This window comes from Lupinus angustifolius, chromosome LG15, assembly GCF_001865875.1.
Source record: "Lupinus angustifolius cultivar Tanjil chromosome LG15, LupAngTanjil_v1.0, whole genome shotgun sequence".
Taxonomy (NCBI): Eukaryota; Viridiplantae; Streptophyta; class Magnoliopsida; order Fabales; family Fabaceae; genus Lupinus; species Lupinus angustifolius.
Window position 1 is genome coordinate 8676156 of NC_032023.1, and position 23581 is coordinate 8699736.

The window sequence follows — 23581 nt, forward strand, 5'->3', positions numbered from 1 at the left end:
CTTGGTTTTATGGAAAGCCATCAAGATGGGGTATATAATTTATCAAATTACTGCTGCAGGATATTGAGGTGAACAATAGAAAAGTTAAAGTGCATAAAGGTGATGGCATTTTCGAATATACTGAGTGGAAGAATCTGAGAGTGGGGAATATAGTGAAGATAGAAAAGGATGGATTCTTCCCTGCAGATCTCCTACTACTTTCATCCAGTTATGAGGATGCGGTCTGCTATGTTGAGACCATGAACTTGGACGGGGAGACAAATTTGAAGTTAAAACAAGGATTGGATGTAACTTCTTCCTTATATGAGGACATCGAATTCCGTGATTTTAAAGCTACCATCAAATGTGAAGATCCAAATGCTAATTTGTATTCATTTGTTGGGAGCATGGAGTTTGAAGACCAAAAGTATCCCCTATCTCCACAGCAACTTCTTCTAAGAGACTCCAAACTTCGTAATACAGACTTCATATTTGGAGCAGTCATTTTCACTGGTCATGACACGAAGGTTATTCAAAACTCTGTTGACCCCCCTTCAAAAAGAAGCAAAATTGAGAAGAAGATGGATAAAGTTATATACTTCTTGTTTTGTATTCTATTTCTAATTGCTTTTGTTGGATCTATTCTCTTTGGCATTATAACTAAAGATGATTTGGATAATGGATTGATGAAAAGATGGTATCTAAGACCAGATGATTCCACAATTTTCTTTGATCCAAAAAGAGCAGCTGCAGCTGCTATATTTCATTTTTTGACGGCCTTGATGTTATATGGCTTCTTCATTCCAATTTCTTTGTATTTTTCAATAGAAATTGTCAAAGTCCTTCAGAGCATCTTCATAAATCAGGATATCCATATGTACTCTGAAGAAGCTGACAAGCCAGCCCATGCCCGTACTTCAAACTTGAATGAGGAACTTGGCCAAGTTAACACAATACTTTCTGATAAAACTGGAACTCTGACCTGCAACTCAATGGAGTTCATCAAATGTTCTGTTGCTGGGGTAGCTTATGGTCGTACTGTTACAGAGGTTGAGAAGGCTGTGGCTAGAGGAAATGGTTCAACTTTGAGTGATGAGCATGCTAATGGGTCAGAATCAGGTGAATTCAGGGAACCACCTGATCTAAAAGCACCCATCAGAGGTTTTAACTTTACAGATGAAAGGATAATGAATGGAAACTGGGTTAATGAGCCCTATTCAGATGTTATCCAGAATTTTTTTCGTTTATTGGCAATCTGTCACACTGCCATACCAGAAGTGGATGATGACACAGGAAATGTCTCATATGAAGCTGAGTCTCCAGATGAAGCAGCATTTGTAATTGCTGCAAGAGAAGTTGGTTTTGAATTCTACAAAAGGACTCAGACTAGTTTATCAATGTATGAGCTAGATCCAGTTTCTGGTGGTAAAGTGGAAAGGTTAGTTCTTTTCAATTTCTTTGTCTGTTTAGTGACATGAGATTTTGACTGCTGCATTTGTCATTGTTAATAAAAATTCCAAGTGTTTAGATGAATTCTCATTGTTAGAAGCACATATAATCACATAATAACTTCTCTTGTGATGGATAGTTAATTTTTAATTAAGAAAAGAAGCGTACAAGTTGCTACTTTGAGAAAGCACACACAAGCACATAAACATGCACATGCATATCGTGTCTGATATTGATATTTTCTACATTTGGATTTACCGACCAATCACATTGTTGGAATTTGTAATCATTAAATGTCAGATACATGTATTTCAACAGTGCAATTGGTTGGTCATTCCAGAAATCAATATCAGACACCACAAGCCTGTGCATGTTTATGTGATTGCATGTGCTTTTCTCAAAGTAGTACTTAACAACTACATCTGGAGTAGTACTTAGGAATTTGTGTACCTAGGGTGTATCATCTGTGTACTTAGGAACTACCACTACCACTAATCCCTTTATAAACATGAATTAATTTATTCCTAAAGTGTAGATAAATAAACAAGTAATCAGCTGGGTGTTAATCACTCGAGAAATTTACACAAAAATCTATTTTCCTTGTTAGTAACCTTTGATGTGGAATTTGTATCCTTGTCTTATTATTACCTCTGGATCCAAAAGTGCTGGCTTCCTCATATGGACCTAAAGACTAGTAGTTGATGCTTTGGTATTTGTGCCAAAACATATAAATGGTGGAAAAAGTTGGTTAAACTGTTGTTCAAGCAATCTTTTCCATTTTGTATATTTATCTATTTTTTTTATGTTTGAGATTAGGGATTTCACTTTGTAAATACGTAATTTTTATTTGATTACTTAAAATAGCTTTAGGGGTTTGGTGGTGTTGCTCGTATTTTACAAGAAATGCTGACTTATAAATTCCCTTAGTGTTATAGTTTGTATGTTTCTAGATTTACTGTCTTCATTGTCAAGTAATTCTAAAAGGATAAGATATACTGTAAGTCAGTAACTAATTTCCATTGTACAGGACGTATGAGCTTCTCCATGTTTTAGAATTCAATAGCTCAAGGAAGCGAATGTCGGTGATAGTGAAAGATGAAGGGAGAATTCTGCTATTCTGTAAAGGTGCTGACAGGTTTGTGATAAAATAAACTATGCCCTTTGGTATTTTGGAGTTTTTTCCTTTGCATTTAACTTCCATACTCTCCTTAACTCATATATTCATGCAGTGTCATGTTTGAAAGGCTTTCCGTTAATGGGAGAGAGTTTGAAGGAGAAACCTTGGAACATGTGCAGGAATATGCTGATGCAGGTCTAAGAACCTTAATACTGGCTTATCGTGAAATCGATGAAGAAAAATACAAAGAGTTTGCTACTAAATTATCTGAAGTAAAAAATTTAGTTACTGAACATCGGGAAACACTGATTGAGGAAGTGTCCGATAAGGTTGAGAAAGATCTAATCCTTCTGGGTGCCACTGCTGTAGAGGACAAGCTCCAAAACGGGGTAGGTTAGGGAGCATTTTACATAGGAAGATTCATCAATTGGTATATGAGTTGGAATTATTCCTCATGATATTGTTTTGCTAGGTTCCTGATTGCATTGACAAGCTTTCTAAAGCTGGAATTAAGATTTGGGTCTTGACTGGGGATAAAATGGAAACTGCCATCAATATTGGGTATAATATTGTTCTTTTATTTTTTACATTGGCTTCAACACAAGAGTTACTATTCAAGATGTTTGACATAATTAAATATACAAATGCAGATTTTCTTGTAGTTTGCTTAGACAAGGAATGAAACAATTTATAATTCATTTGGATATTCCGGAAATACAAGCATTGGAGAAGGGTGGAGACAAGACAGCCATCGCCAAGGTAAAATAGATTTTGTCCCCTAATCTATTTTTTATATAGAATATGTAGCTTACATGTTGAGCATTATGTGTACTTTTCGAAAGCGTGTTAACAAAATGGTCTTGGTCAAGCATTCCAATATCCCCATAACATTGTACATGGAATTGAGGTTGGGTTGAATGTGCATAAGGGGATGACATTTTAAAATTACTGTTAGACTTGAGATTGTTTTTTGGAATATGATGGTCCAAAGACCTGGAGGGTTTATGTGAGGGGAAAAAAAATACATAACACTGCTGAGAGTTAGTACTGACAGTTATGACTAGTTGTGTGTGGGGTACTGATGTAGGGACATTTATTAGATTGTGTAGGGGTGGTTGGATTGGCATTCTGGTCAGTTTGCGAGTGTTTTGTGACTGAGAGGTAGAGTTCTCATTGTTAGTGGCTGGCCCTGTGTTGGTATGTTTCTTCAGTGTTTGTCTTGTGTTTTCTTGGTGTACAGACACTACTGTATCTGTATTCTAATCAATAAAGCAATAAAACAGTAGCACTGAAGGAGTTTCATTTCTACTTCAGATTTAATTCTTGAGTTTTATCATTAAAGGAAAAAGGAAAGGTTTTGCTTTTAGCAAGCTTACTTACTTAACAGTCAAAGAGCAAAGAAGAAACCACATTTTTATTTCCCAAGAAACCATGTTTTATTAAGTGAGACAACAAAATAATTTGGATGACCCAACTGTCTATGTCAGACAAGGTAAAGGCAAAAGACTAGGAAGAGTAAACTAGAGAGGAAACAGTCTGCTCACTTTAGGCCCCTTTGCAATTACCTTCCCCAACTCCTGATCACGGGCAAGACAACTAGCCTGAGAAAATTCACATTACAATTATTATCAACTAATTCTCCAACCAAAATTAAATTAGAAGCATGTGCAGGGGAGGATGCATACATGTTTTGAAAATAATTTATGAATTGTGACCAGCAATTCTTTTGGAACATTCATAGTAGAGTGTGATGCGAATCTCCAAGGGTGGTTTGCTTTTCCTGTACGATTGTTCTTGCTTGAAACTCGATTTGGCTCGCGAAATATGACTTGTATGTCAAACCCACGTTTTTAGTGTTTGGTTCAAGTGTTTGGGCAAAGTGTATGGGGAATGTGTATGGCATGACTAGGGTTAGGCTAAGTGTTTGGTCATGGTTTAGTGTTTAGGCAAGTGTATGGGCAATGTGTATGGGTTAGGTCAATGCTCACTGTTTGGGGTGATTATTTTGTTATGGTCACGACTTGGTGTTTTGGTCAAGTATTTAAGTGAATATGGTTAAGATGTGAGGGTGGTTGAGGCGCCACAAGCATAGGTGCTTGATAAGCCTTAAGGAGGCTCGCCCATCCTTGATAAGACCAAGGGTAGACGCCACATCAAGGATAGTGATGAGTCTTAGAACGTTACAAACACTAGGTGTTTGGTAAGTTCAAGGGTACGGAGCACGACTCACTCAAGGGAAACTCAATTCCTAAATTAACTTAATTCAAACTTCAAATACATATAATTTGTGGCTAGCCTAGGGCTTCCACAAAATAAGGAAATAAAATGCATAAAGAAAACTAATTAACTTAACATTTCTAAGTCTTAGGAATGGTTCAAAGCATCTCCACATGATCCCACGACTTGCTTGATTTGAATTTGACTTGGTTTGTATTTGAATTTGAAATGGACATGGTTTGCAACTTAGTATGCAAATTGGACTTGCCTAGTAAGAGATCCGCACGACCAAAACTCTCTCCCCACTTGGATGGTAAGAGTTTGAATTCAATTTTGAATTTCTTCATAATCTTCACGGCTACAATCTCTCGCCATTTGGGTGGTAAGAGTTTGAATTCCTTCATAATCTCCATGGCTACAATTTCTCCCCACATGGGTGGTAAGAGTTTAAAACCAATTTGATAACTTGCACATCTCCCACATGGTTGCAAAGTGATCCACACGACCAATTTGAATTTGAATTCAAATGGAATTCTCACATGGTTGCAACAAAAGTAGCCACACCTAGCATGGTAAGAGGCGAAGTCCAAATTGAACAACACCTGACAAGCCTTAGTGATCTCCACGACTCCATAAGCTATCCATAAGGCTAGTTTGAACTTGAATTCAAATACCAATGATTTTACCACATGGCTTGAATTCAAATGACTTGAACAAGTATTCCAAGCCAAGTTGATCCGCCTAGCTCCTTGTTCCATGCGCCTAGCCCTTGCCAAATCTATCTCAACCGCCTAGCCAAGAATGCCACATGCCTAGCGCCCGAACATGGGACTAGGTCCACGCCTAGCCAAGACTCCACACACCCAACACCCCACTTGGCCCTAAATGCCATTTTTACAAGAATTACATGAATAATCCCCAAGCCCAATTACATGATTTTATTTGCAAATAATAAAAAGTACTAAAAGGAAATAAACCTAAACTACCCATGAAACAATATTTCTCATTTATTGAAAATAAAAATAAAGCAACTAAAAATAAAAGTCAATAATGCCCTTCATGTTCATGGTCTCAAGGTGGTTCTCTAGGGTGAATGATGTCCTTTGCAAGCTTGTCTTGTGAGATTTTGGCCCTTTCCCTAGTTCTAGGGCCTCCTAGGTCCTGTGTGACCCTTGAATCAAGGGTTACCCCTAGGTGGTTCACATCAGAATGGTGGAGTGCTCACCCCACTGTTTAATGAAGCCAAAGTTTTTGTCTAGAGTGGACATATTACGTTCGTTGTAATTGGCCATGTCTAATTTCAATATAAAGTGCTTGTTATTGTTTCTTCATTATCAATGCACTTCAGGTAATCCCACGTCTCCTAGGCTGTTAATAACGTAAATTGTTGACCACTTGAGGCTTAATGAATCCCATAATCCAGGAAATAATCTAAGCATCCTTTGTCTCCCACTCATCCAACTCGGCTTTGTCCTTAGGTGCAGTGGAAGAGTCATCAACATGACCCCACATTCCTTTCACTTGAAAAGGTGTATTTTTTAATATATGCTAGATGTTTACACGGTCTCTGTATAGGAGAGACAGGGAGACAACAAGGGGAAAAAATCTCTTAAATTGAACAACTAATAAGCATATCGTCCAAACTAAGGAAAGAAGTAAACTAGGCTATTAATTATTAGGGAGTACTGTTATCTTTATGTTAACAGTGTGTTAGTTAATTATGTTTGGCTTGTGATATTAGCTTATGTTAGATTAGCTTCCTATGCAAACTAATGCTTAGTTCTTCTTATGATTAGCTTGATGAACAAGCTTGCCACGTGTACACCTCTATAAATAGAGGTACACACTCTTTGAAATTCATTGATTGAATAATAACAAATTCTGTAACTACCATAAAAGAAGCATTTACACACTCTCTCTCTGCTTCATCCCTTTGTACCATGGTATCAGACCTCTAATGGCTAATGCTGCTGAAGATCATGGTTCTCCTTCTCCATCAATGGCGGTTCCACTGCACTCTTCTCCTCCTTTAACTCTGCCTCTTCCAACAACAAAGCTCGCAGAGCATAACTTCCTTGTGTGGCAACAGTTCACTGTTGATGTTCTCACATCAAATCATGCCTTTAGGTTTGTTTCTGACACTGATATTCTAGAGAAGCATCTTAGTGAAGATTATTTTCTTTGTCTTCTCAATCCACCCTATCTTAGCTGGGAAGAGCAGGATCAAATGATCCTTTCATGGCTACTCAACTCTCTCTCTGTCCATGTATGGAGGAGGAATTAAGGGCTGACTAGAGTAAAAGTGTTGGAAGATTTTAGAGGATGATGTGGCAATCCAGAATTAAAAGGTGTATTGCATGGACCAAAATAGGTGATGCATCATAGACATGAGAGTACTGTGCACCAAAATTAGGAGGTTCATAGTAACAGAAGGACAAGTCATGTCCAAATCTGTTACAATATTTACAAAAGTAACTGCTTTTGTGGGGAAACCTACCACCACCACCACCACATGCACCTCTAAAACCACCAGATCCACGAAACCCACCACGAAAGCCAACAGTACCAGAACCATGAAAATGAGCCCTAAAACCTTATGGTCGAGTGTGAAAATGAGATGCAGGTGCAACAAGCCTGCTTGAAGAGATAGAATCAGACGAATGCAAAGGAGAAGATGCTGCAATGTTCACAAAAAGAGCATCTGGGATGGAATGACTTCTATTACGCTCCAAACGAGCTTCAAATGTAAGAAGGAAGGACTGAAGAGCATTGACACTAGGCAATTCATTCTGACTCTCAACTGAAGTGATGACAGGCTGAAAATCTTCACCTAAGCCATCTAAAATGAATTCAATATGCTCAACATGGGAAATTGGAGAGCCAATTGAGATCAGTGAATCAACCAGACCTTTAATCCTTGTGAAATACTCAGAAATAGAACTAGAAGCCTTAGTTATACAACGTAATTGAGATCTTAGCTGTCTTGCTTTGGCCTTAGTCTGAGCTTGACAATAATCAATGATTTCAAGTCACAATTGCCTTGAATTGACACATCCTACAACACAAGGTTGTAATTCTTCAGAGAGAATTTAGAATCCAGGAAAGGATCATTTGATCTTGTTCCTCCCAACTCAGAAAAGCTGGATTGACATGATGTTTAATACGATCGACATCAATGAGGAACTGAACAAGTATATTACTCTCAGCAAGAAACCTCTCAGTACGATTTGATTTCGAAACGGCTAAGATGAATTGACGCCATATGAGGAAATTCTTTTCTGTGAGTTTGGTAGAATGGAAGATTGAGAATTGGAGGAGAAGCTTGCACTGGAGCAGCAGTGTGAGAAGACGAAGGAAAAGGCGCAACAAGAGATGGTGAACCACCATTGGAATCAGGATATGAGGTGCTAGCCATGACTGGCGTGATACCATGTAAAAGTAACTGCCTAGATAGAAAAGTAACTGCCAAGAGAGAAGGAAGAATGAGAGAAAACTGAATCTGTTGTAAATGAATTTTATTAAACTGAAAACTCAACAATTTGTGAGTCACTGCTCTTTTTATAAAGAGAGGGAACGTCCTTAGCAAGCTACTGAAGTTAGCTTGACTAATGACTTGCAGTAAACCAAAACATACAAAAGGAAAACAGCTGAACTAATTACTGTTTCCTAATATTAGTACAGTTTAGAATAGGAAACCTCCTGATACACACTTATGGGCTGATTTTGGATTTCCTCTCATTCCTTATTTTGTACATTATAGAATAGGATACCTCCTTATATACACTTGATCTAGCAACTATTTCATAAGAACAAAATATCTAGAGGTCAATATTCTATCAATAGGAGATCCTACTGAATTTGCATCTGTATAAGCAAGATTGTCTGTGTCCTCCACTCGTCCTTATTTTCATAGATTAGCCCTTCCTGGAGAACCTTTGATATACCTCAAGGTCCAAACGACTACATCACTATGATCATCTCATGGACAATCAGGAAACTGACTTACAAAATTAACATAAAAACATATATTTGGTCTGCCCATAGCAAGATAATTTACTTTCCACACCGAGTCTTCAATATCCGCTTGGGTCTAAGTAGGGGTCTCTAGCTTCTAGTATGAGATTATCATTCAGATACATGGGAGTAGTGACTGGTTACAGTCTAGCATACCTGGTTTACAGCCTTAACCCATTTGTACCTCAATTGGGGTGAGTTAATGCCACTGCCTCAATTCTTCTGCACTGTGAAGTAGTCGGCTGTGGCTTTCATCTTCCAGCAGTGTTCTCTTTCTTTATTTGGACTCAACATTCTCTGGTACATTCTCATGTGCCACCTTTTCCAGCAGAGACTTCAACAGAGATAGACCGGTGGCCCTTTTCCAGCCAATTCACCTCCTGTGCCTTGGTTCGACAACTCCAAAGGGTTGCTTGGCTGTGTATCTAATGTGGCTTATCCTCTGTGTCGATCTAATGCTGTTTCGGCATGTGTTCTCCAAGTTTTGCTGTTATCTGTGATGGCCTTTTGGCTAGGTTTGGTTGTGTTTGCCACTGTTTGGCTGTATTTATTTCAAAACTTATTTTATGCATTCAATTCAAGTTTTGCGAAAAAGCTGCTAAATATTAAGTTATTAAAAATTCCAGTAACTGCATATGCATTTGAATGTTCACTTTTGTTTCAAAAGATAAAAGAAAGGCAATGCGTGTGTGTATGCTTTGACTTATATGTTGTTTTTTGGTACTACCAAGGATATCCCCTCACCTTTTAGGTAAGGAACTAATCCCTTTCGGGGTGTGTGGCTACCCCTCCCAGCAAGTGACACCACTAGACCAACACCTTGTTGGTTGACCTATATGTTGTTTGCTTAATTTGTTTAACCTCTCAAAATAAATTTTCTGTTATACTGTTTCTGTTTTGTTTTTTTCCTTTAAAACTTTTCCTCACTTCTGTTGGAATGGATTACTTGATGTTTAAGTAGCTTAGTGAAAGTATAGAATTAATATTAGATTCCTGATATTTTTCTGGTAGTTCATGTTTTAGGCATCAAGGGAATGTGTCCGCCATCAGATATCTGAAGGTGTTCGACAGATTACTGCAAACACAGCGACCTCTCACCAGGCATTTGCTCTGATTATTGATGGAAAATCACTTGCTTATGCTCTAGAGGATAATTTGAAGAACACGTTTCTAGAGCTTGCAATTCATTGTGCATCTGTTATCTGCTGTCGCTCATCGCCGAAGCAGAAGGCACTGGTATGTTAGTCTTTTTTGTGTTTCTTCCCCTCTATGATAGTCTTGTCCTGGTACATTAATATTTTGGTTAATCTGATAATAAGACCTGTTAGTTGATGCGAGCAACACTGCGAGTGTATAGTCTTGTTGTCAAGTAAGAAAATGTTTTATCCCATAATTAATTAATTATTCTAGTCACTTTTCAAAAAGTAATATAAATTTAAAGAGTGAAATACTAAACAATATCTAGAATTAAAGAGAATTAAAAATATATCAAGGAATAGATTCTAGGATAGAGGTTATCAAACGACATTAATGAATTAACATTTACCACATCCTTCCATGAAATTTAAATCGTGAAGGTAGACAATCTAATAGTGGGTAATATTCTCTCTTGAGCAATAAAACCCATATTCACTTGAAGCCTGCATCTATTCTCATGGTACAAGATTCAAGTGAATCCCTTACTTGGCATCTTGCCAATCTCTCTATGGTTGCCCAATGGTGCCCCCAAGAATCCTAAGACTACTTTCATGAATTAGGATTCAAGTTTGGTGTTATAAGTTAGGTATTCAGGTTCACCTCGATCCTTCCCCTATCTATCTAAAAGGTGTGATTATATGGCCAGTACACTCACACAGGTTTGCTCTCTATTATCCAAACTGTGACACTCACTAGAATGAATAGTGGTAAATATAACCCACCATGGTCGAAGGGAAGAGCCCTTACCCCAAAAACTGTAGAACTATTCACTCATGATAATAGAGAAATAAAAAGATATTTTTATTGAAGAATAAATGAGTGAGTAAATAAAGCCTATTCTCTAATCGTGAGTGTAACTCATATTTTGGTCACAAAGCTTCTATTTATAGGAATAGTTTTGGTTACCAACCCGTACAAAATGATAAGAAAAATCAAATAAAACTATCTTAATCTTTGTTTTATTAGACATTAGATTTATCTTTGCGGATATGTTTTATCAATTCCAATCAGAATGAATCCAATTTAAATCTTATATTATCTTTATTTTATCTTATCCTTTAGCAAGTGGACCACCATTATCAAATCATCTTTTAGTATATTGATCTTTATTTCAAGTTTTTCATTAAATCTGCACAAAATAACATATAACAGACGTTTAATCTGATTTATGTCATAATGCAAAAAAGATTAATTAAAATCACGATTTAGATAGGGATTCGCATGTAAAATAAGGATTAAACATCATTAATTTCTTTTTAGGTAACTAGACTGGTCAAATCTGGAACTGGTAAAACAACATTAGCTATTGGTGATGGAGCTAATGATGTGGGAATGCTTCAAGAAGCAGATATAGGTATTGGAATCAGTGGTGTTGAAGGAATGCAGGTAGTCACAACTATGTCTTGTTTATATTGTTTTTCACTTTCATATCCTTTTTTCTTTCTGTTTGACTCCATATGTTTGTATTACAATCTTTTGTTTTGTATCCTCTCTCGTAGGCTGTTATGTCTAGTGATATTGCGATCGCACAGTTCCGGTATTTGGAACGATTACTTCTTGTACATGGTCATTGGTGTTACCGGAGGATGTCTTCCATGGTACTGTTGCTTATCTTGATCACAGTATTCTATAAATTTAGGAGCTGAATGATTTTTTTATTATGAAATTTTTGGTATTTATATTAACTTGTTCATTCTTCTTGTGACAGATATGCTATTTTTTCTACAAGAATATAACATTTGGCTTCACTATGTTCTTATATGAGGTGTATGCTTCATTCTCCGGAGAGCCTGCATACAATGATTGGTTTTTGTCTCTCTACAGTATTTTATTTTCATCACTTCCTGTGGTTGCCCTTGGGGTCCTTGATCAGGATGTATCTGCTAGGTACTGTCTCAAGGTAAGCTTATATTCACAATCTAATATGTTCTCATGTTTGTATTCATGGTTGGGAACTGAAAATGTTCAATAAAATCTTATGGTGGTTTATAAAAGAGAAGAGAGAACCCACAAAAAATAAAATTAGAAATAAAAGCTGATAGGAACCAGCTAACAGTAAGAAAGAAAAGACAAGGAATTGGAAATAAAACACTGCAGAATATTCTTATTGAAAGTAGGTAGAAGTTCTGATTGCAAGATTAGGAAATATCTAGGTATGTTGATAAAAAGAAAACAATTCTCTTTCTAACACGTGTGTAGTTAGTTACTACCATATGCAACAAATCCCCTTTCTTCACTTGTTCCCATTGTTCAATTGCAACACATGAAAAACGGGTACAAATAATCCGACAGCTGTAGTTTATAGGCAAATGCTCCGATGCGTTCCTGCACTAGAAAGGGTCCATAGAAGCGAGGGCTCAACTTCTCATTTACCTTTTGAGTTAAGGAGCGCAACTTGTACGGTTGAACTTTTAAATAGACCATGTCCCCTACTTGAAACTCCACTTCACGTCTCTTCTGATCAGCTTGGTCATGCATACGTTGTTGAGATTTCACCAAATTCGCTTTAAGCTCATCAAGTATATTGTCACGTTCAAAAAGCTATATATCCACGACAGCCACAATTATGCCTTCATTACGAAATGGAATGATCGTAGGAGGGTCACGCCCATATAATGCCTTGAATGGGCACATATTAATAGAGGCATTAAAAGAAGTAGTGGAATATGGCCAGATTGAGTAGGCAGAACTAATCGACCCTTATACCAAAGACACCATTTTGAAATGGAATAGAAAGGATGGGATTTAGGATCTTGGACAACTTCCTGGAGGAGCTGTTTCAATTTGTCATCCCCCAAAACTTCCTCAGCCAACTCTATCAGATCGACATTGGTACTCCAATTGACCAGCTCCAAAACAACACTTTTTTATAATTAACCCACAGCTTGTGTTCTATTAGAGTTTGAAAAACTCGTTCCAAATGACTCAAATGAGTTGCCATGTCATTACTGTACACCAATGTCATAAAAAAAAACTAACACAAACTTCCTCAAGTACGGTCGGAAAACATCATTCATCAGTGCTTGAAAAGTTGACGGTGCGTTAGTGAGCCCAAATGGCCTTACCATACTCATAATGGCATTCATGAGTCCGAAAGGTAGTTTTCTGAATGTCTTTTTCCTTCATCCGAATTTGGTAGTACCCCGATTTGAGGTCCAATTTAGAGAAAAGAGTTGCACTTCCTAACTCATCCAACAATTCTTCTATTATGGGAATTGGGAATTTGTTAGGTACAGTAATGTTGTTGAGGGCTCTGTAATCCACACAAAATCTCCATCCCCCGTCTTTTTTTTAACCAGAATCAATGGGCTCGAAAACGGACTCACACTGCGTCTGATCATACTTGCATCTAACATATCCCTTACAAATTTCTCAATTTGTGCCTTGTAACTATGAGGATGACGATAAGGGCGTATGTTTGGAATTTCAGCACCTTTCAACACAATAGCATGATCACACGCCCTTTGAGGTGGCAATTCCTCTGGGTCTTGAAATACATCCCCAAATTCCTTGATGAGGGGCTGGATACTGTCGGGGACGTCCAGTTTTGAGGAACACATCATGCTCATCATCCCAAACTCCACATAATAAGCTTCAACTTCATTTCTCATCTCCTTCATAATAGCTTTAACCGATGCCACAGTTCTGGACAAAGCAGGATCTCCCCTCACTTCGAAGATCTTCCCTTTATCTTGAATCTCCAACAAATAGTGTCCCAAGTCAGCAGTGAATCTCCTGAGGCTTTTCAACCATTCATACCCTAGGATAACATCCCCCCCAACTAATTCAAACAAATAGAAATCATGTACCACCATCAAGGTTGGAAGATTAAGCTCCACACCCTTGCAAACCCCTTGACTACCGAGGTGCTGGCCATTCCCAACTTCAACATAATAGCCCTTCGTATTTTCAGTGGGGATCTTCAACTCTTCTACTATGGTTGGTGCTAAAAAATTGTTTCAGGCTCCCGAATCCACCATAACAATGACTTTTTTCTCATTAATGGTTCCCCATAACTTCAGCGAATTTTTCGATGTCATACTAACAATGCTACTCACGTTCAGATGTCTATTGAACTCCCCTACAACCTCCTCCCAACCCTTCTTCTTCATCCTCTTCATCTTGACCCAACAAAATGATATGGAGTTGTTTGTTATGGCAAACGTGCCCCGTGAAATATTTCTCGTCACATCGGAAACACAAGCTTCTTCTCCTCTTCTCATTTTCTTCCTCCTTGGTTAGCCTTCTAAATCCCACTCCCCTTCGAGTTCCCTTTTAGTTTTCACCTTCGCGAACAGTGGTGCCTCCCCTTGCCTCATTGTTCTCTGATTTCCTAGATTGGAATTTTGGGGCTTCTTTGTGATCGAAAGCTACATTATTTTCATGAGGGAATTTCTTAAAGTCTTGGGCCCCAGCCCAACCAAGGCTGTTTTACTAAACTCGGATCCAATGCTCCAATTCGGGTACCCATGAGGTCGACTCAGAACCCGGTTCCTCTCTTCTACTCTTTGTGCCATCTCCATAATTTCGTTCAAGTCTCCCGACCCTCTCATCCTTACCTCTGCTTTCACGTCTTCCTTAAGGCCATTCATAAAGACTCCTTTCATGAACTCTTCATCAAAAAAACGAAGAGGTACTGACCGAAGCTCAAATTCTTCCCTATACTCCATGACCGTTCCCCTCTGTCTCAACCCCATCAACACTTCATATAGGTTCGCCGATGATGCTAATTGAAACCGACTCATCAAGGCTTGCCGGAATAAGGGCCATCTCATGACAGCAACCATCCTTGATTCCCACCACTGGAACCAATTTAAAGCCTTCCCCTCCAAACAGACTACGGCGGTATCAACCTTCTCCTCATCAGGTATCCTGTTAATTTCAAAATAGCGCTCCACCCTATATACCTATCCATGGGGATCTTCTCTGGTGAAATACAGAACCTCTACCGTCTTCACTCTTTCTCCTCTCCTAGTATCCTCGTCGCCCCATCCCCAATCCATACGGTTTCTCTCTTCCGGATTACTATTTTCTCCCACACCTTCTCAGCCCAACCCTCTTATTTGTCATACTATCTCCTCCAACGCTCAGTCACCGTTCTCATTAATGTTTCCATTTGCTGTCTCAATGTTTGTTGAAAAGAATTTTGCATCCCTTCCAATCTCTTCACCTAGAATCTGTTCTCCCTTTCTCTTTCTGCCACGTGTGTAGTTAGTTACTACCATGTGCAACAAATCCCCTTTCTTCACTTGTTCCCATTTTACCCCGATCCTTCTTCCTTTTTCTCTAGTATACCCTCCTGATTGGAGGTCCATCAAAAGCTAACAAAATTCTTGCACTAATTCTCTATGGTTACATCTTTGTACATTATAGCATAACCTGTAGACCTAATTGATTTTTCTCCTTCACGGTAGGAATGGCAACGGGGCGAGTCGGGGTCGGGTTTGCACATACCCAAATCCGAACCCGAAATTCAAAACCCGAACCCGAACCCAAACTCAACGGGGTTGAAAATAAAAATACCATTCCCAAACCCGTCGGGTTTCGGGTAACCCGAACCCGAAAAAAACCCGAAAATGATAAAGTATTAAGGAAAATATGATATTATTTTTGTGTAATTTTTCTCTAACATTTCTATTTTCTCTTGTATTATTTCATTTCTTTTATGTTTGAAGATCAAATAGTATGTAAAGTAAAATTAGAAATTAAAAACAATTGGCAAATGATAGAAATATCAATTTTAAATTGAATTACCTTACTTTGGGACGGATTCGGGTTAGGGTCTTTGCTATACCAAACCCGAACCCGAAATTTAAACCCGGGTAAAACCCGAACCCGAATCCGAACCCAATCACATTGGGTTTTCCCCATTAAATTTGGGTTCGGTTCGGGCGGGTACCCACGGGTTCGGTTTTTATTGCCATCCCTACTTCATTGTTCCATTTAGTTGCATCTTGACATTCACATAATCTGGTAAGCTCATTTTATAGGGGAGTAAAGTGGGGACATTGTTTTTCAAGCCTACCAAACTAGTTATTCATGACTCATGAACTATTAATGTTGTGCCCACAAATCTTGAGTTTGCCTCATTTAAATATTCAAGCCTAAGTCTATGCTTGAGCTTGTTTGTTTAGCTAATAAATGTGTTTGATTGAGTATATATGAGCCGAGTTCATGGAATCATGAATAGATCATCTCATTTACACCCCTAAGTAATCATAAGCAACTAAGCCTTGATTTGTCATATGTATAAGGTTCATGGTTTGCTTATGTGATGAGTGATGACCATTCCTTGATATTTCTGTTTAATGTGGCAGTTTCCTATCTTATACCAAGAAGGTGTACAGAACCTCCTCTTTAGGTGGCGTCGAATTCTTAGCTGGATGCTTAACGGTTTTATTAGTGCCATAATGATTTTCTTCTTCTGCAAAAAAACAATGGAGCTCCAGGCATATGATGCCGAGGGAAGAACCGCAGGGAGGGATATATTAGGAGCATCGATGTATACTTGCGTCGTTTGGGTTGTAAACTTGCAGATGGCACTTTCTCTAAGATACATCACCTTGATACAACATATTTGCATCTGGGGTTCTATTGCTCTATGGTATATTTTCCTCATGGTATATGGAGCAATGCCTCCAAACCTGTCTAAAAATGCATACAAAGTCTTCATTGAAACTCTAGCTCCTTCTGCTTCCTATTGGATTCTGACTTTCTTTGTAGCCATCACAACAGTAATACCATACATCTCATGCTCTGCAATTAAGATGAGGTTCTTTCCTATGTATCATGAAATGGTACAGTACATAAGGTATAATAACAAGGGATTGAGGCTAACATCTTTGGGTTCAACAACAACCTTTACAGACAGAACTATTAACCATAAACTTTAACATAATCTTGTTAGAACTATTTGAACTCTGGTCACTAGCAAATTATGATTATTATTATCACAGTGTAGTGCTTTTTTTGAAAGGCATGGTGTTTATAAGTGTGTATAGAGTAATGACATTTCTTTAGTCGAAAATATTATCGATTATTTAATTTTTTCATTATATATACATGATTAAAAATAGATATACATATATTATTTTATATGTTAAATTACATATATAATAAGTAATATTGAGAATGTTTTATTTAAAATGATTATGCATTATATTTAATTGGGTCTAGGACCGAGTTCGGGTTTAAAGGTTGACTCGATCGTCAAAGATGCCTAAGCTGAAACTAGTAAAAAATCATGTCTTTTATTATTTATATAATAAGTAGAGAGAATCCACTTACTCCAAGAGTAAGTTTTTTGTTTAGATTTATTATTAATTCGAATCATTGGATTTTCCTAGAATTAATGGTTAAGATATGAAAATTTGTCCATTTTGAACACTTTCTTTAACAACCAGAAACTTTATGTCAATAAATTTTGATTATGTAGAACTCCTATTATTGTTCGAGTAAAGAACCGCGGACTTGTTGTCACAATAAATTATCAATGGTCTTTCAATACCATCGACCACACGTAAACCATTGACAAAGTGCCGCAACCATATGCCATGGTCTGGTGTTTCAAAAGAAGCCATGAACTCTATAACCATGGTTGAAGGAACTATAAGCGTTTAAATTTTGCAGACTTCCAAGAGATAGCACCTCTAGCCAATATAAACACATATCCAGAAGTGGAGTGTCTATTGTTTAGACATCCAGCGGAGTCAGAGTACCCAATGATCTCTAAATTTTCAGACATTCGATAAGTGAGCATGTACTCCTATGTTCTCTTCAAGTAACACATAACACGTTTGACTGGCTTCCAATGATGCATTCCAGGATTATTCAAATATCTTCCTAAAACTCCTACAACAAAAGCTATGTCGGGACATGTGCAAACTTGAGTGTTACATTAGACTTCCTACTGTAGATGCATAAGGAATCTTTTGCATTTCATATCTTTCAAGGTCATTTTGGGCACTGTTCGAGACTAAACTTGTCTCCCTTAGCTATGGGGGTATCACCTGGTTTACTGTCTTTCATGGCAAATCTATCTAGGATTTTATCTATATAGCTTTCTTGTTACAACCTTAGGATACCTTGAGAACGATCTCCCAGTATCTAAATACCTAATACAAAAGAAGCTTCCCCGAGATCTTTCATTTCAAAATTCTTCGTTAGAAATCTCTTGGTATCATGCAATAGTCCCATATCACTGCTAGCAAGCATTATATCATCGACATATAATACCGGGAATATAAATTTACTCCCACTGAAGTTATGGTGTACACAATCTTCAACTTTATTTGCCTCAAAACTATACGAGGTAATAACTTGATGAAATTTGTGATTCCATTGACGAGAAGCTTGTTTAAGCCCATAAATGGTTTTCTTTAATTTGCATACCATTGACTTTGAGCCAGCTGACACAAAGTTTTCTGGTTTCACTTTATAGATCGTTTCCTTCATGTCACCATTTAGAAACACAGTCTTAACATCTATCTGATGTAGCTCTAAATCAAAATGACCTACTAGTGCCAATATTATTCTAAAAGAATCCTTCGAAGATATTGGAGAGAAAATTTCTTTATAATCAATGCATTCCTTTTAAGTGAAGCCTTTAGCAACTACACGAGCTTTATATCTGTCAATATTACCCTTCGAATCCCTCTTGGTTTTAAATATCCATTTGCAACTAATAGGTTTCGCACCTTTAGGTAATTCGACAAGATCCCAGACGTCATCATCATGCATAGACTTCATCTCATCATTCATGGTCTCGATCCACTTTTGAGGGTTAGAACTTTTCATAGCTTGACAAATGTTCAATGGATCATCTTCTGTTAACCCAATGACATCCTCATGTTCTTGAAGAAATACAATATAATCAAAAGGAATTGCACTTCTCCTCTCTCTAGTGGATCTCCTTAATGACACTTCTACTTCTTGAGGTTGTTCTATAGGTACTTGAGGGAGAACCTCATTGTTGTCTTGCTCTGAAATATTGTCAGGGACAATATTCTGAATATTATCTTCTATTACTGAATTTATTCCTTGAATAGTAATAGGCACAAAAACTTGTTCACTATCACTGACAGGTTCTTCCTCAAAGACAACATTCCTTATGTTCTCTTCCCTCCCAAAATCAACTTCCTCAAGAAATCTTTCATTTCCCGTCTCAAAAAAGAGTCTTGAAGTGGGATTATAAAATTTATAGCCCCGACAACGTTCAAAATAGCCAACAAAATAACAGCTAATTGTTCTTGAGTCCACTTTACTTTCACGCGGCCTATAAGGTCGCGCCTCAGCTGGACAACCCTAAATGTACAAGTGTTTTAAGCTTAGTCTTTTGTTAGTCCAAAACTTATATGGGGTTTTGTTAACAGTTATACTTGGCACCCTATTAAGGATGTAAACTGCAGTCTTTAAAGCTTTCCCCAAAGAGACTCTGGTAAGGAAGAATGACTAATCATACTTCTCACCATATCCTTAAGAGTTCGATTTTGTCACTTAGCAACACCATTTATGCTAGGTTTGCCTGGCATAGTGTATTGCAGAACTATTCCACACTCTCTGAGGAAAAGCGTAAATGGCCCTAGACGTTGTTCTCTTGATCTATCATATCTGCCATAGTATTCACCACCACTGTCAGATTTGACAGTCTTAATTTTCTTTCCAAGTTGAAGTTCAACTTCAGCCTTGAAAGACTTGAAAACATCCAAGCATTAGGACATCTCATGTATAAGATATAAGTAGTCGTACTTGGAGTAATCGTCTATGAATGTAATAAAATAATGTTGTCCATTCCAAGAAGCCATAGGGAAAGGAACACAGATAGTTCTTTCGACACCTGATTTCCTTTTGTTTATTTGTTTTCCCTTAATGCTCTCAACACAGACTTCAAAGTCTAATAAAGCTAAAGGGTCAAGAATTTCATCCGACACAAGTCTTTGAATTCTTTGTTTAGATATATGACCTAAACGCTTGTATCATAAGGTGGTTGAATTCTCTTTTAATTTTCATTTTGTACCACGTGAATTTGTTTGTAGTATTTCATTATTGAAACTAGAAACATCAAGCATATCTAGATTATCAATTAAAGAACTAGAAGCAACAAGATTTGAATTTTGATCGAGACTAACATTTATTATTTCCAAAAGAACAAGAAAAACCAAATTTGTCCAAGATAGAAATACTAATTAAATTCTGCCTAAAAGACGGTTCAACAAATGTCTCAAATAAATCCAAACTAAAACCAGTTCTTAAACAAAATCTAAATGTTCTAATAGCCTCAATTGCAACCCTTTTGTCGTTGCCAACAAAGATGAATCTTTCATCATCACTTGGCCGACTCCAGAAGCAAACCCTGCATAGTGATAGTAATGTGAGTAGTAGCACCAAAATCTACCCACCGAGTATCATTGGGTACAAAAGCCAAATTAATTTCAGAACAAACAAGAGTGAGAAATTTACCTTTCTTTACACGCCATAAGGCATATTTAGGACACTCTTTCTACATGTGTCCTTACTTCTTACGAAAGTAACAAGTAAATTCCTCATTACTCTTCAATTTCTTTTGCTGAGAAGACCATTTTGCAACACCCTTATTGCTCTTTCATTTCTTATTTTGAGAGGTCATAGCCAAGTGAACACTTTTTAGTCTTATCTCTCTGCAGACTTCCTCGTGCACACAGTGAGATATAAGCTCATTACGGGACCATTTGTCATTCTGAGTGTTATAACTCACTTTGAATTGTCCAAAGTGTTCAGAAAGAGAAATCAAAGCCAAGTGCACGAGCAGGTCATCACCAAGCTCTAACTCTAGTGACTTGAGTTTGGATGCGAGATTAGACATCCCCAAAATGTACTCCCTTATGTTCCATCCGCCTTTTCATTTTTGGCAAAGAATTGTTCTATTTCTTCAAGGAACTTCCTTGAACTTTCACCCTCATATATAGAGCCCCAAACACATCTAGAATAGAACGTTTCATGATCATCAAACACATTCGGTTAGAGCGTTCCCATTTCTCAATTTTACCCTCATCGAGGTTTTCCGCAGTGGAAATGAGTTTCTCCACACGAAGTGCCAGATCCAAATCCATTCAGCCGAGAATAATTTCTACAGCTTCCTTCCAGACCTTAAAGTTTGTTCCATTCAGCAATGGGATGTTATTAAGTTGAGCAGAAATATTTGCAGCATTGGTAAAAGACACTGAATAAATATAACAAAGAATTAATAACATGTTCACATCTAAACAAACAAGTCATTTAATATATATAAAAAAAACATGTTCACATAATAGACTTATCACAAGATATCTAGCACAACATCAATTTGTAGTTTCTGGACAGAGAAATTAATTTATAAGTGGTACTCTCAATGTAATGATCAAATATTAACAATTGGTTCTGTCAAAAAATAACATTTCTTTAGACCGACTATTATTCACATGGAAAAAAACTTTATAATTGTTACATATTTATCATCACAGATATGTTATTATTTGGCCAAATTGTGTCTTCATTTGGGCCGAACAAAATTCGCATAAATAATCTCATTCCCGTCTGTATAATTTCATTTAATTTCCACAATAGGGGTTATTTTGGCAACATGTTGCATCAATTAATTCAAAATAATTATCAGATAAAAGGTAAACAATATGAGTCCATTTTAAAAAATAATAATTTTGGAATTAAAACCTTCAGATTTGATATCTTTTATGATTAATCTTATCCTACAATATAATTCCAAATCAATTATGCTCATGCATACTTATATATAAAGCATAACTAATGTATATATTTGATCAAACCACACTGTTACACGATTGCAATAAAAAACATAACAAAAAGTTATGCCTAATGCATATACCTCAATTGCATTGCCTTTCTCCATGTGCTTTCACACACACAAAAATGAGTGTGCAGAACATATAATTTACTACATATGCATTTCTAACATAAAAGATAATATGCACATCACAAATATAAAACAAAAATTCACTGCATACATATATACAAGTCTAAATTCCATTCCATGTGGCAAATGGATCCACTTTTGAAGTGCTTGATAAACAAAAGTTGAACCATGTTTTGTTTTTCTTTCTTTCTTTCAAAGTGTGCAGCGCAATGAAAACTTGAGGCAAGGTATATCCATGGAAAATTGAGAGATTGAATTCAACAAAACATGTATGGCAAACACTGAAGCAAACAATGAATTCAATAGATGCAACATAAATAATCAATTCATAAAATTCTCAATTTTCAAAATATTATAGCGAAAGCAAAAAAAATTTCCAAATTAAAATTAGGGTTCATACAAAAATTTGGGAAAACACCCTTAATGTAGAATCATAAAAATTCAGAATCTATGCTCTGATACCACTTGTTGGGAATTCCTTATGATTGGTGAAATACCAATCCTACGATCTTGAATCTCATGACTTACACACATATATGAAACAAAAGATGCAGTGTCATACCTGAATCCATGTTCCTGGATGTGCTCCTTTGATCTACCTTTCTGAGAGGGGTTTTGGTTTGATGGCCTTCCTCAACCAAATCCCTAATTCCTCTTGGGACTTGCGTCTTCTCTCTGATGGGTAGAGAAAATTGAATTAGATTTGGTGTGTTGGGGACCATAATCGTTCCTTATGCGTTAACTTATAGGGTTCCCATTATCCCCTATGGGCTAACCTGATGAGTATTCAATCATTAAACCCATATCCATTATCAGCTTTTAGAAATCTATGTGGTGCCAGTAATTAGATCACTTATAATGTAATCCCCGAAATAAATAGTCGATATCATTGTATCAAATATATGATGCCTACCTTAATTAGAAATTATAAATTTCTAACATCACATACTCCTTAAAATATTAGTAGAGTAAGTACTTTCACATAAACAATACAAAACGTATCAGATTCACATAGCATATGTCATATAATAATTATCACATGGATGTAATCAAATATGAAATGTTAATATCACGATGTATGCATATCTACACTGTCTATCTTGACTCAGCTATCAACTCTCTAAATGAGTGCATGGAGAAATAAACCCTAACAAGGCCCCTAACACATCGTTAACATAAATGGTACTGACACTAATCAAGCCTGATCAGTTCTATGTTGTTCTCAGGAAGCAAATATGATGAATACAACATTGTGTTCACCATTGGTAACTCATTGGCGAACTACCATGCATTCAATAACATCATACTACCCACTAGTCAACAAGGATAGCCACAATATAATCCTGAACACAATACCTTCTAGGGGGTATTAGAAGTCACCATAGTTATTGCGAGGTGTTTCATCGGTGCAAGGGAGCTACCCTATTCCTTATAGCTCAATCCCCACCAATAGTATCCTGTCAACCAAGTCACACAAACACGACACTCCTCTAGGTTCTCGATACAATTTCTAGAGTGTCATATCTTCCCATACACTATGCTACTACATCATAGACATAGCAAGATGGATTATATGATCCACACAAACCATGACTTTAGTTTATTTAAGAAGAACAAAGGGGAACCTTTTCATGGTAATCACATAACTTTAGTAATACAGGGTTTCGGCCAGAAGAATCATTTTATAGTAAATCAAGATAATT

The 23581-nt window shown here is 37.0% G+C and overlaps 1 protein-coding gene across 1 annotated transcript in view; it reads left to right on the forward strand.

Annotated features, from left to right (window-relative positions):
* LOC109328198 (putative phospholipid-transporting ATPase 9) overlaps positions 1–16924 on the forward strand; it is an 18617-nt gene extending 1693 nt beyond the window's left edge. The window contains exons 2-11 of the mRNA XM_019561546.1: positions 60–1417; positions 2456–2563; positions 2658–2934; positions 3018–3106; positions 3196–3304; positions 9800–10012; positions 11234–11359; positions 11473–11571; positions 11682–11873; positions 16291–16924. Coding sequence (XP_019417091.1) covers positions 60–1417; positions 2456–2563; positions 2658–2934; positions 3018–3106; positions 3196–3304; positions 9800–10012; positions 11234–11359; positions 11473–11571; positions 11682–11873; positions 16291–16866 — 3147 coding nt within the window. The 3' untranslated portion in view covers positions 16867–16924. The remainder of the gene's footprint in view (positions 1–59; positions 1418–2455; positions 2564–2657; positions 2935–3017; positions 3107–3195; positions 3305–9799; positions 10013–11233; positions 11360–11472; positions 11572–11681; positions 11874–16290) is intronic.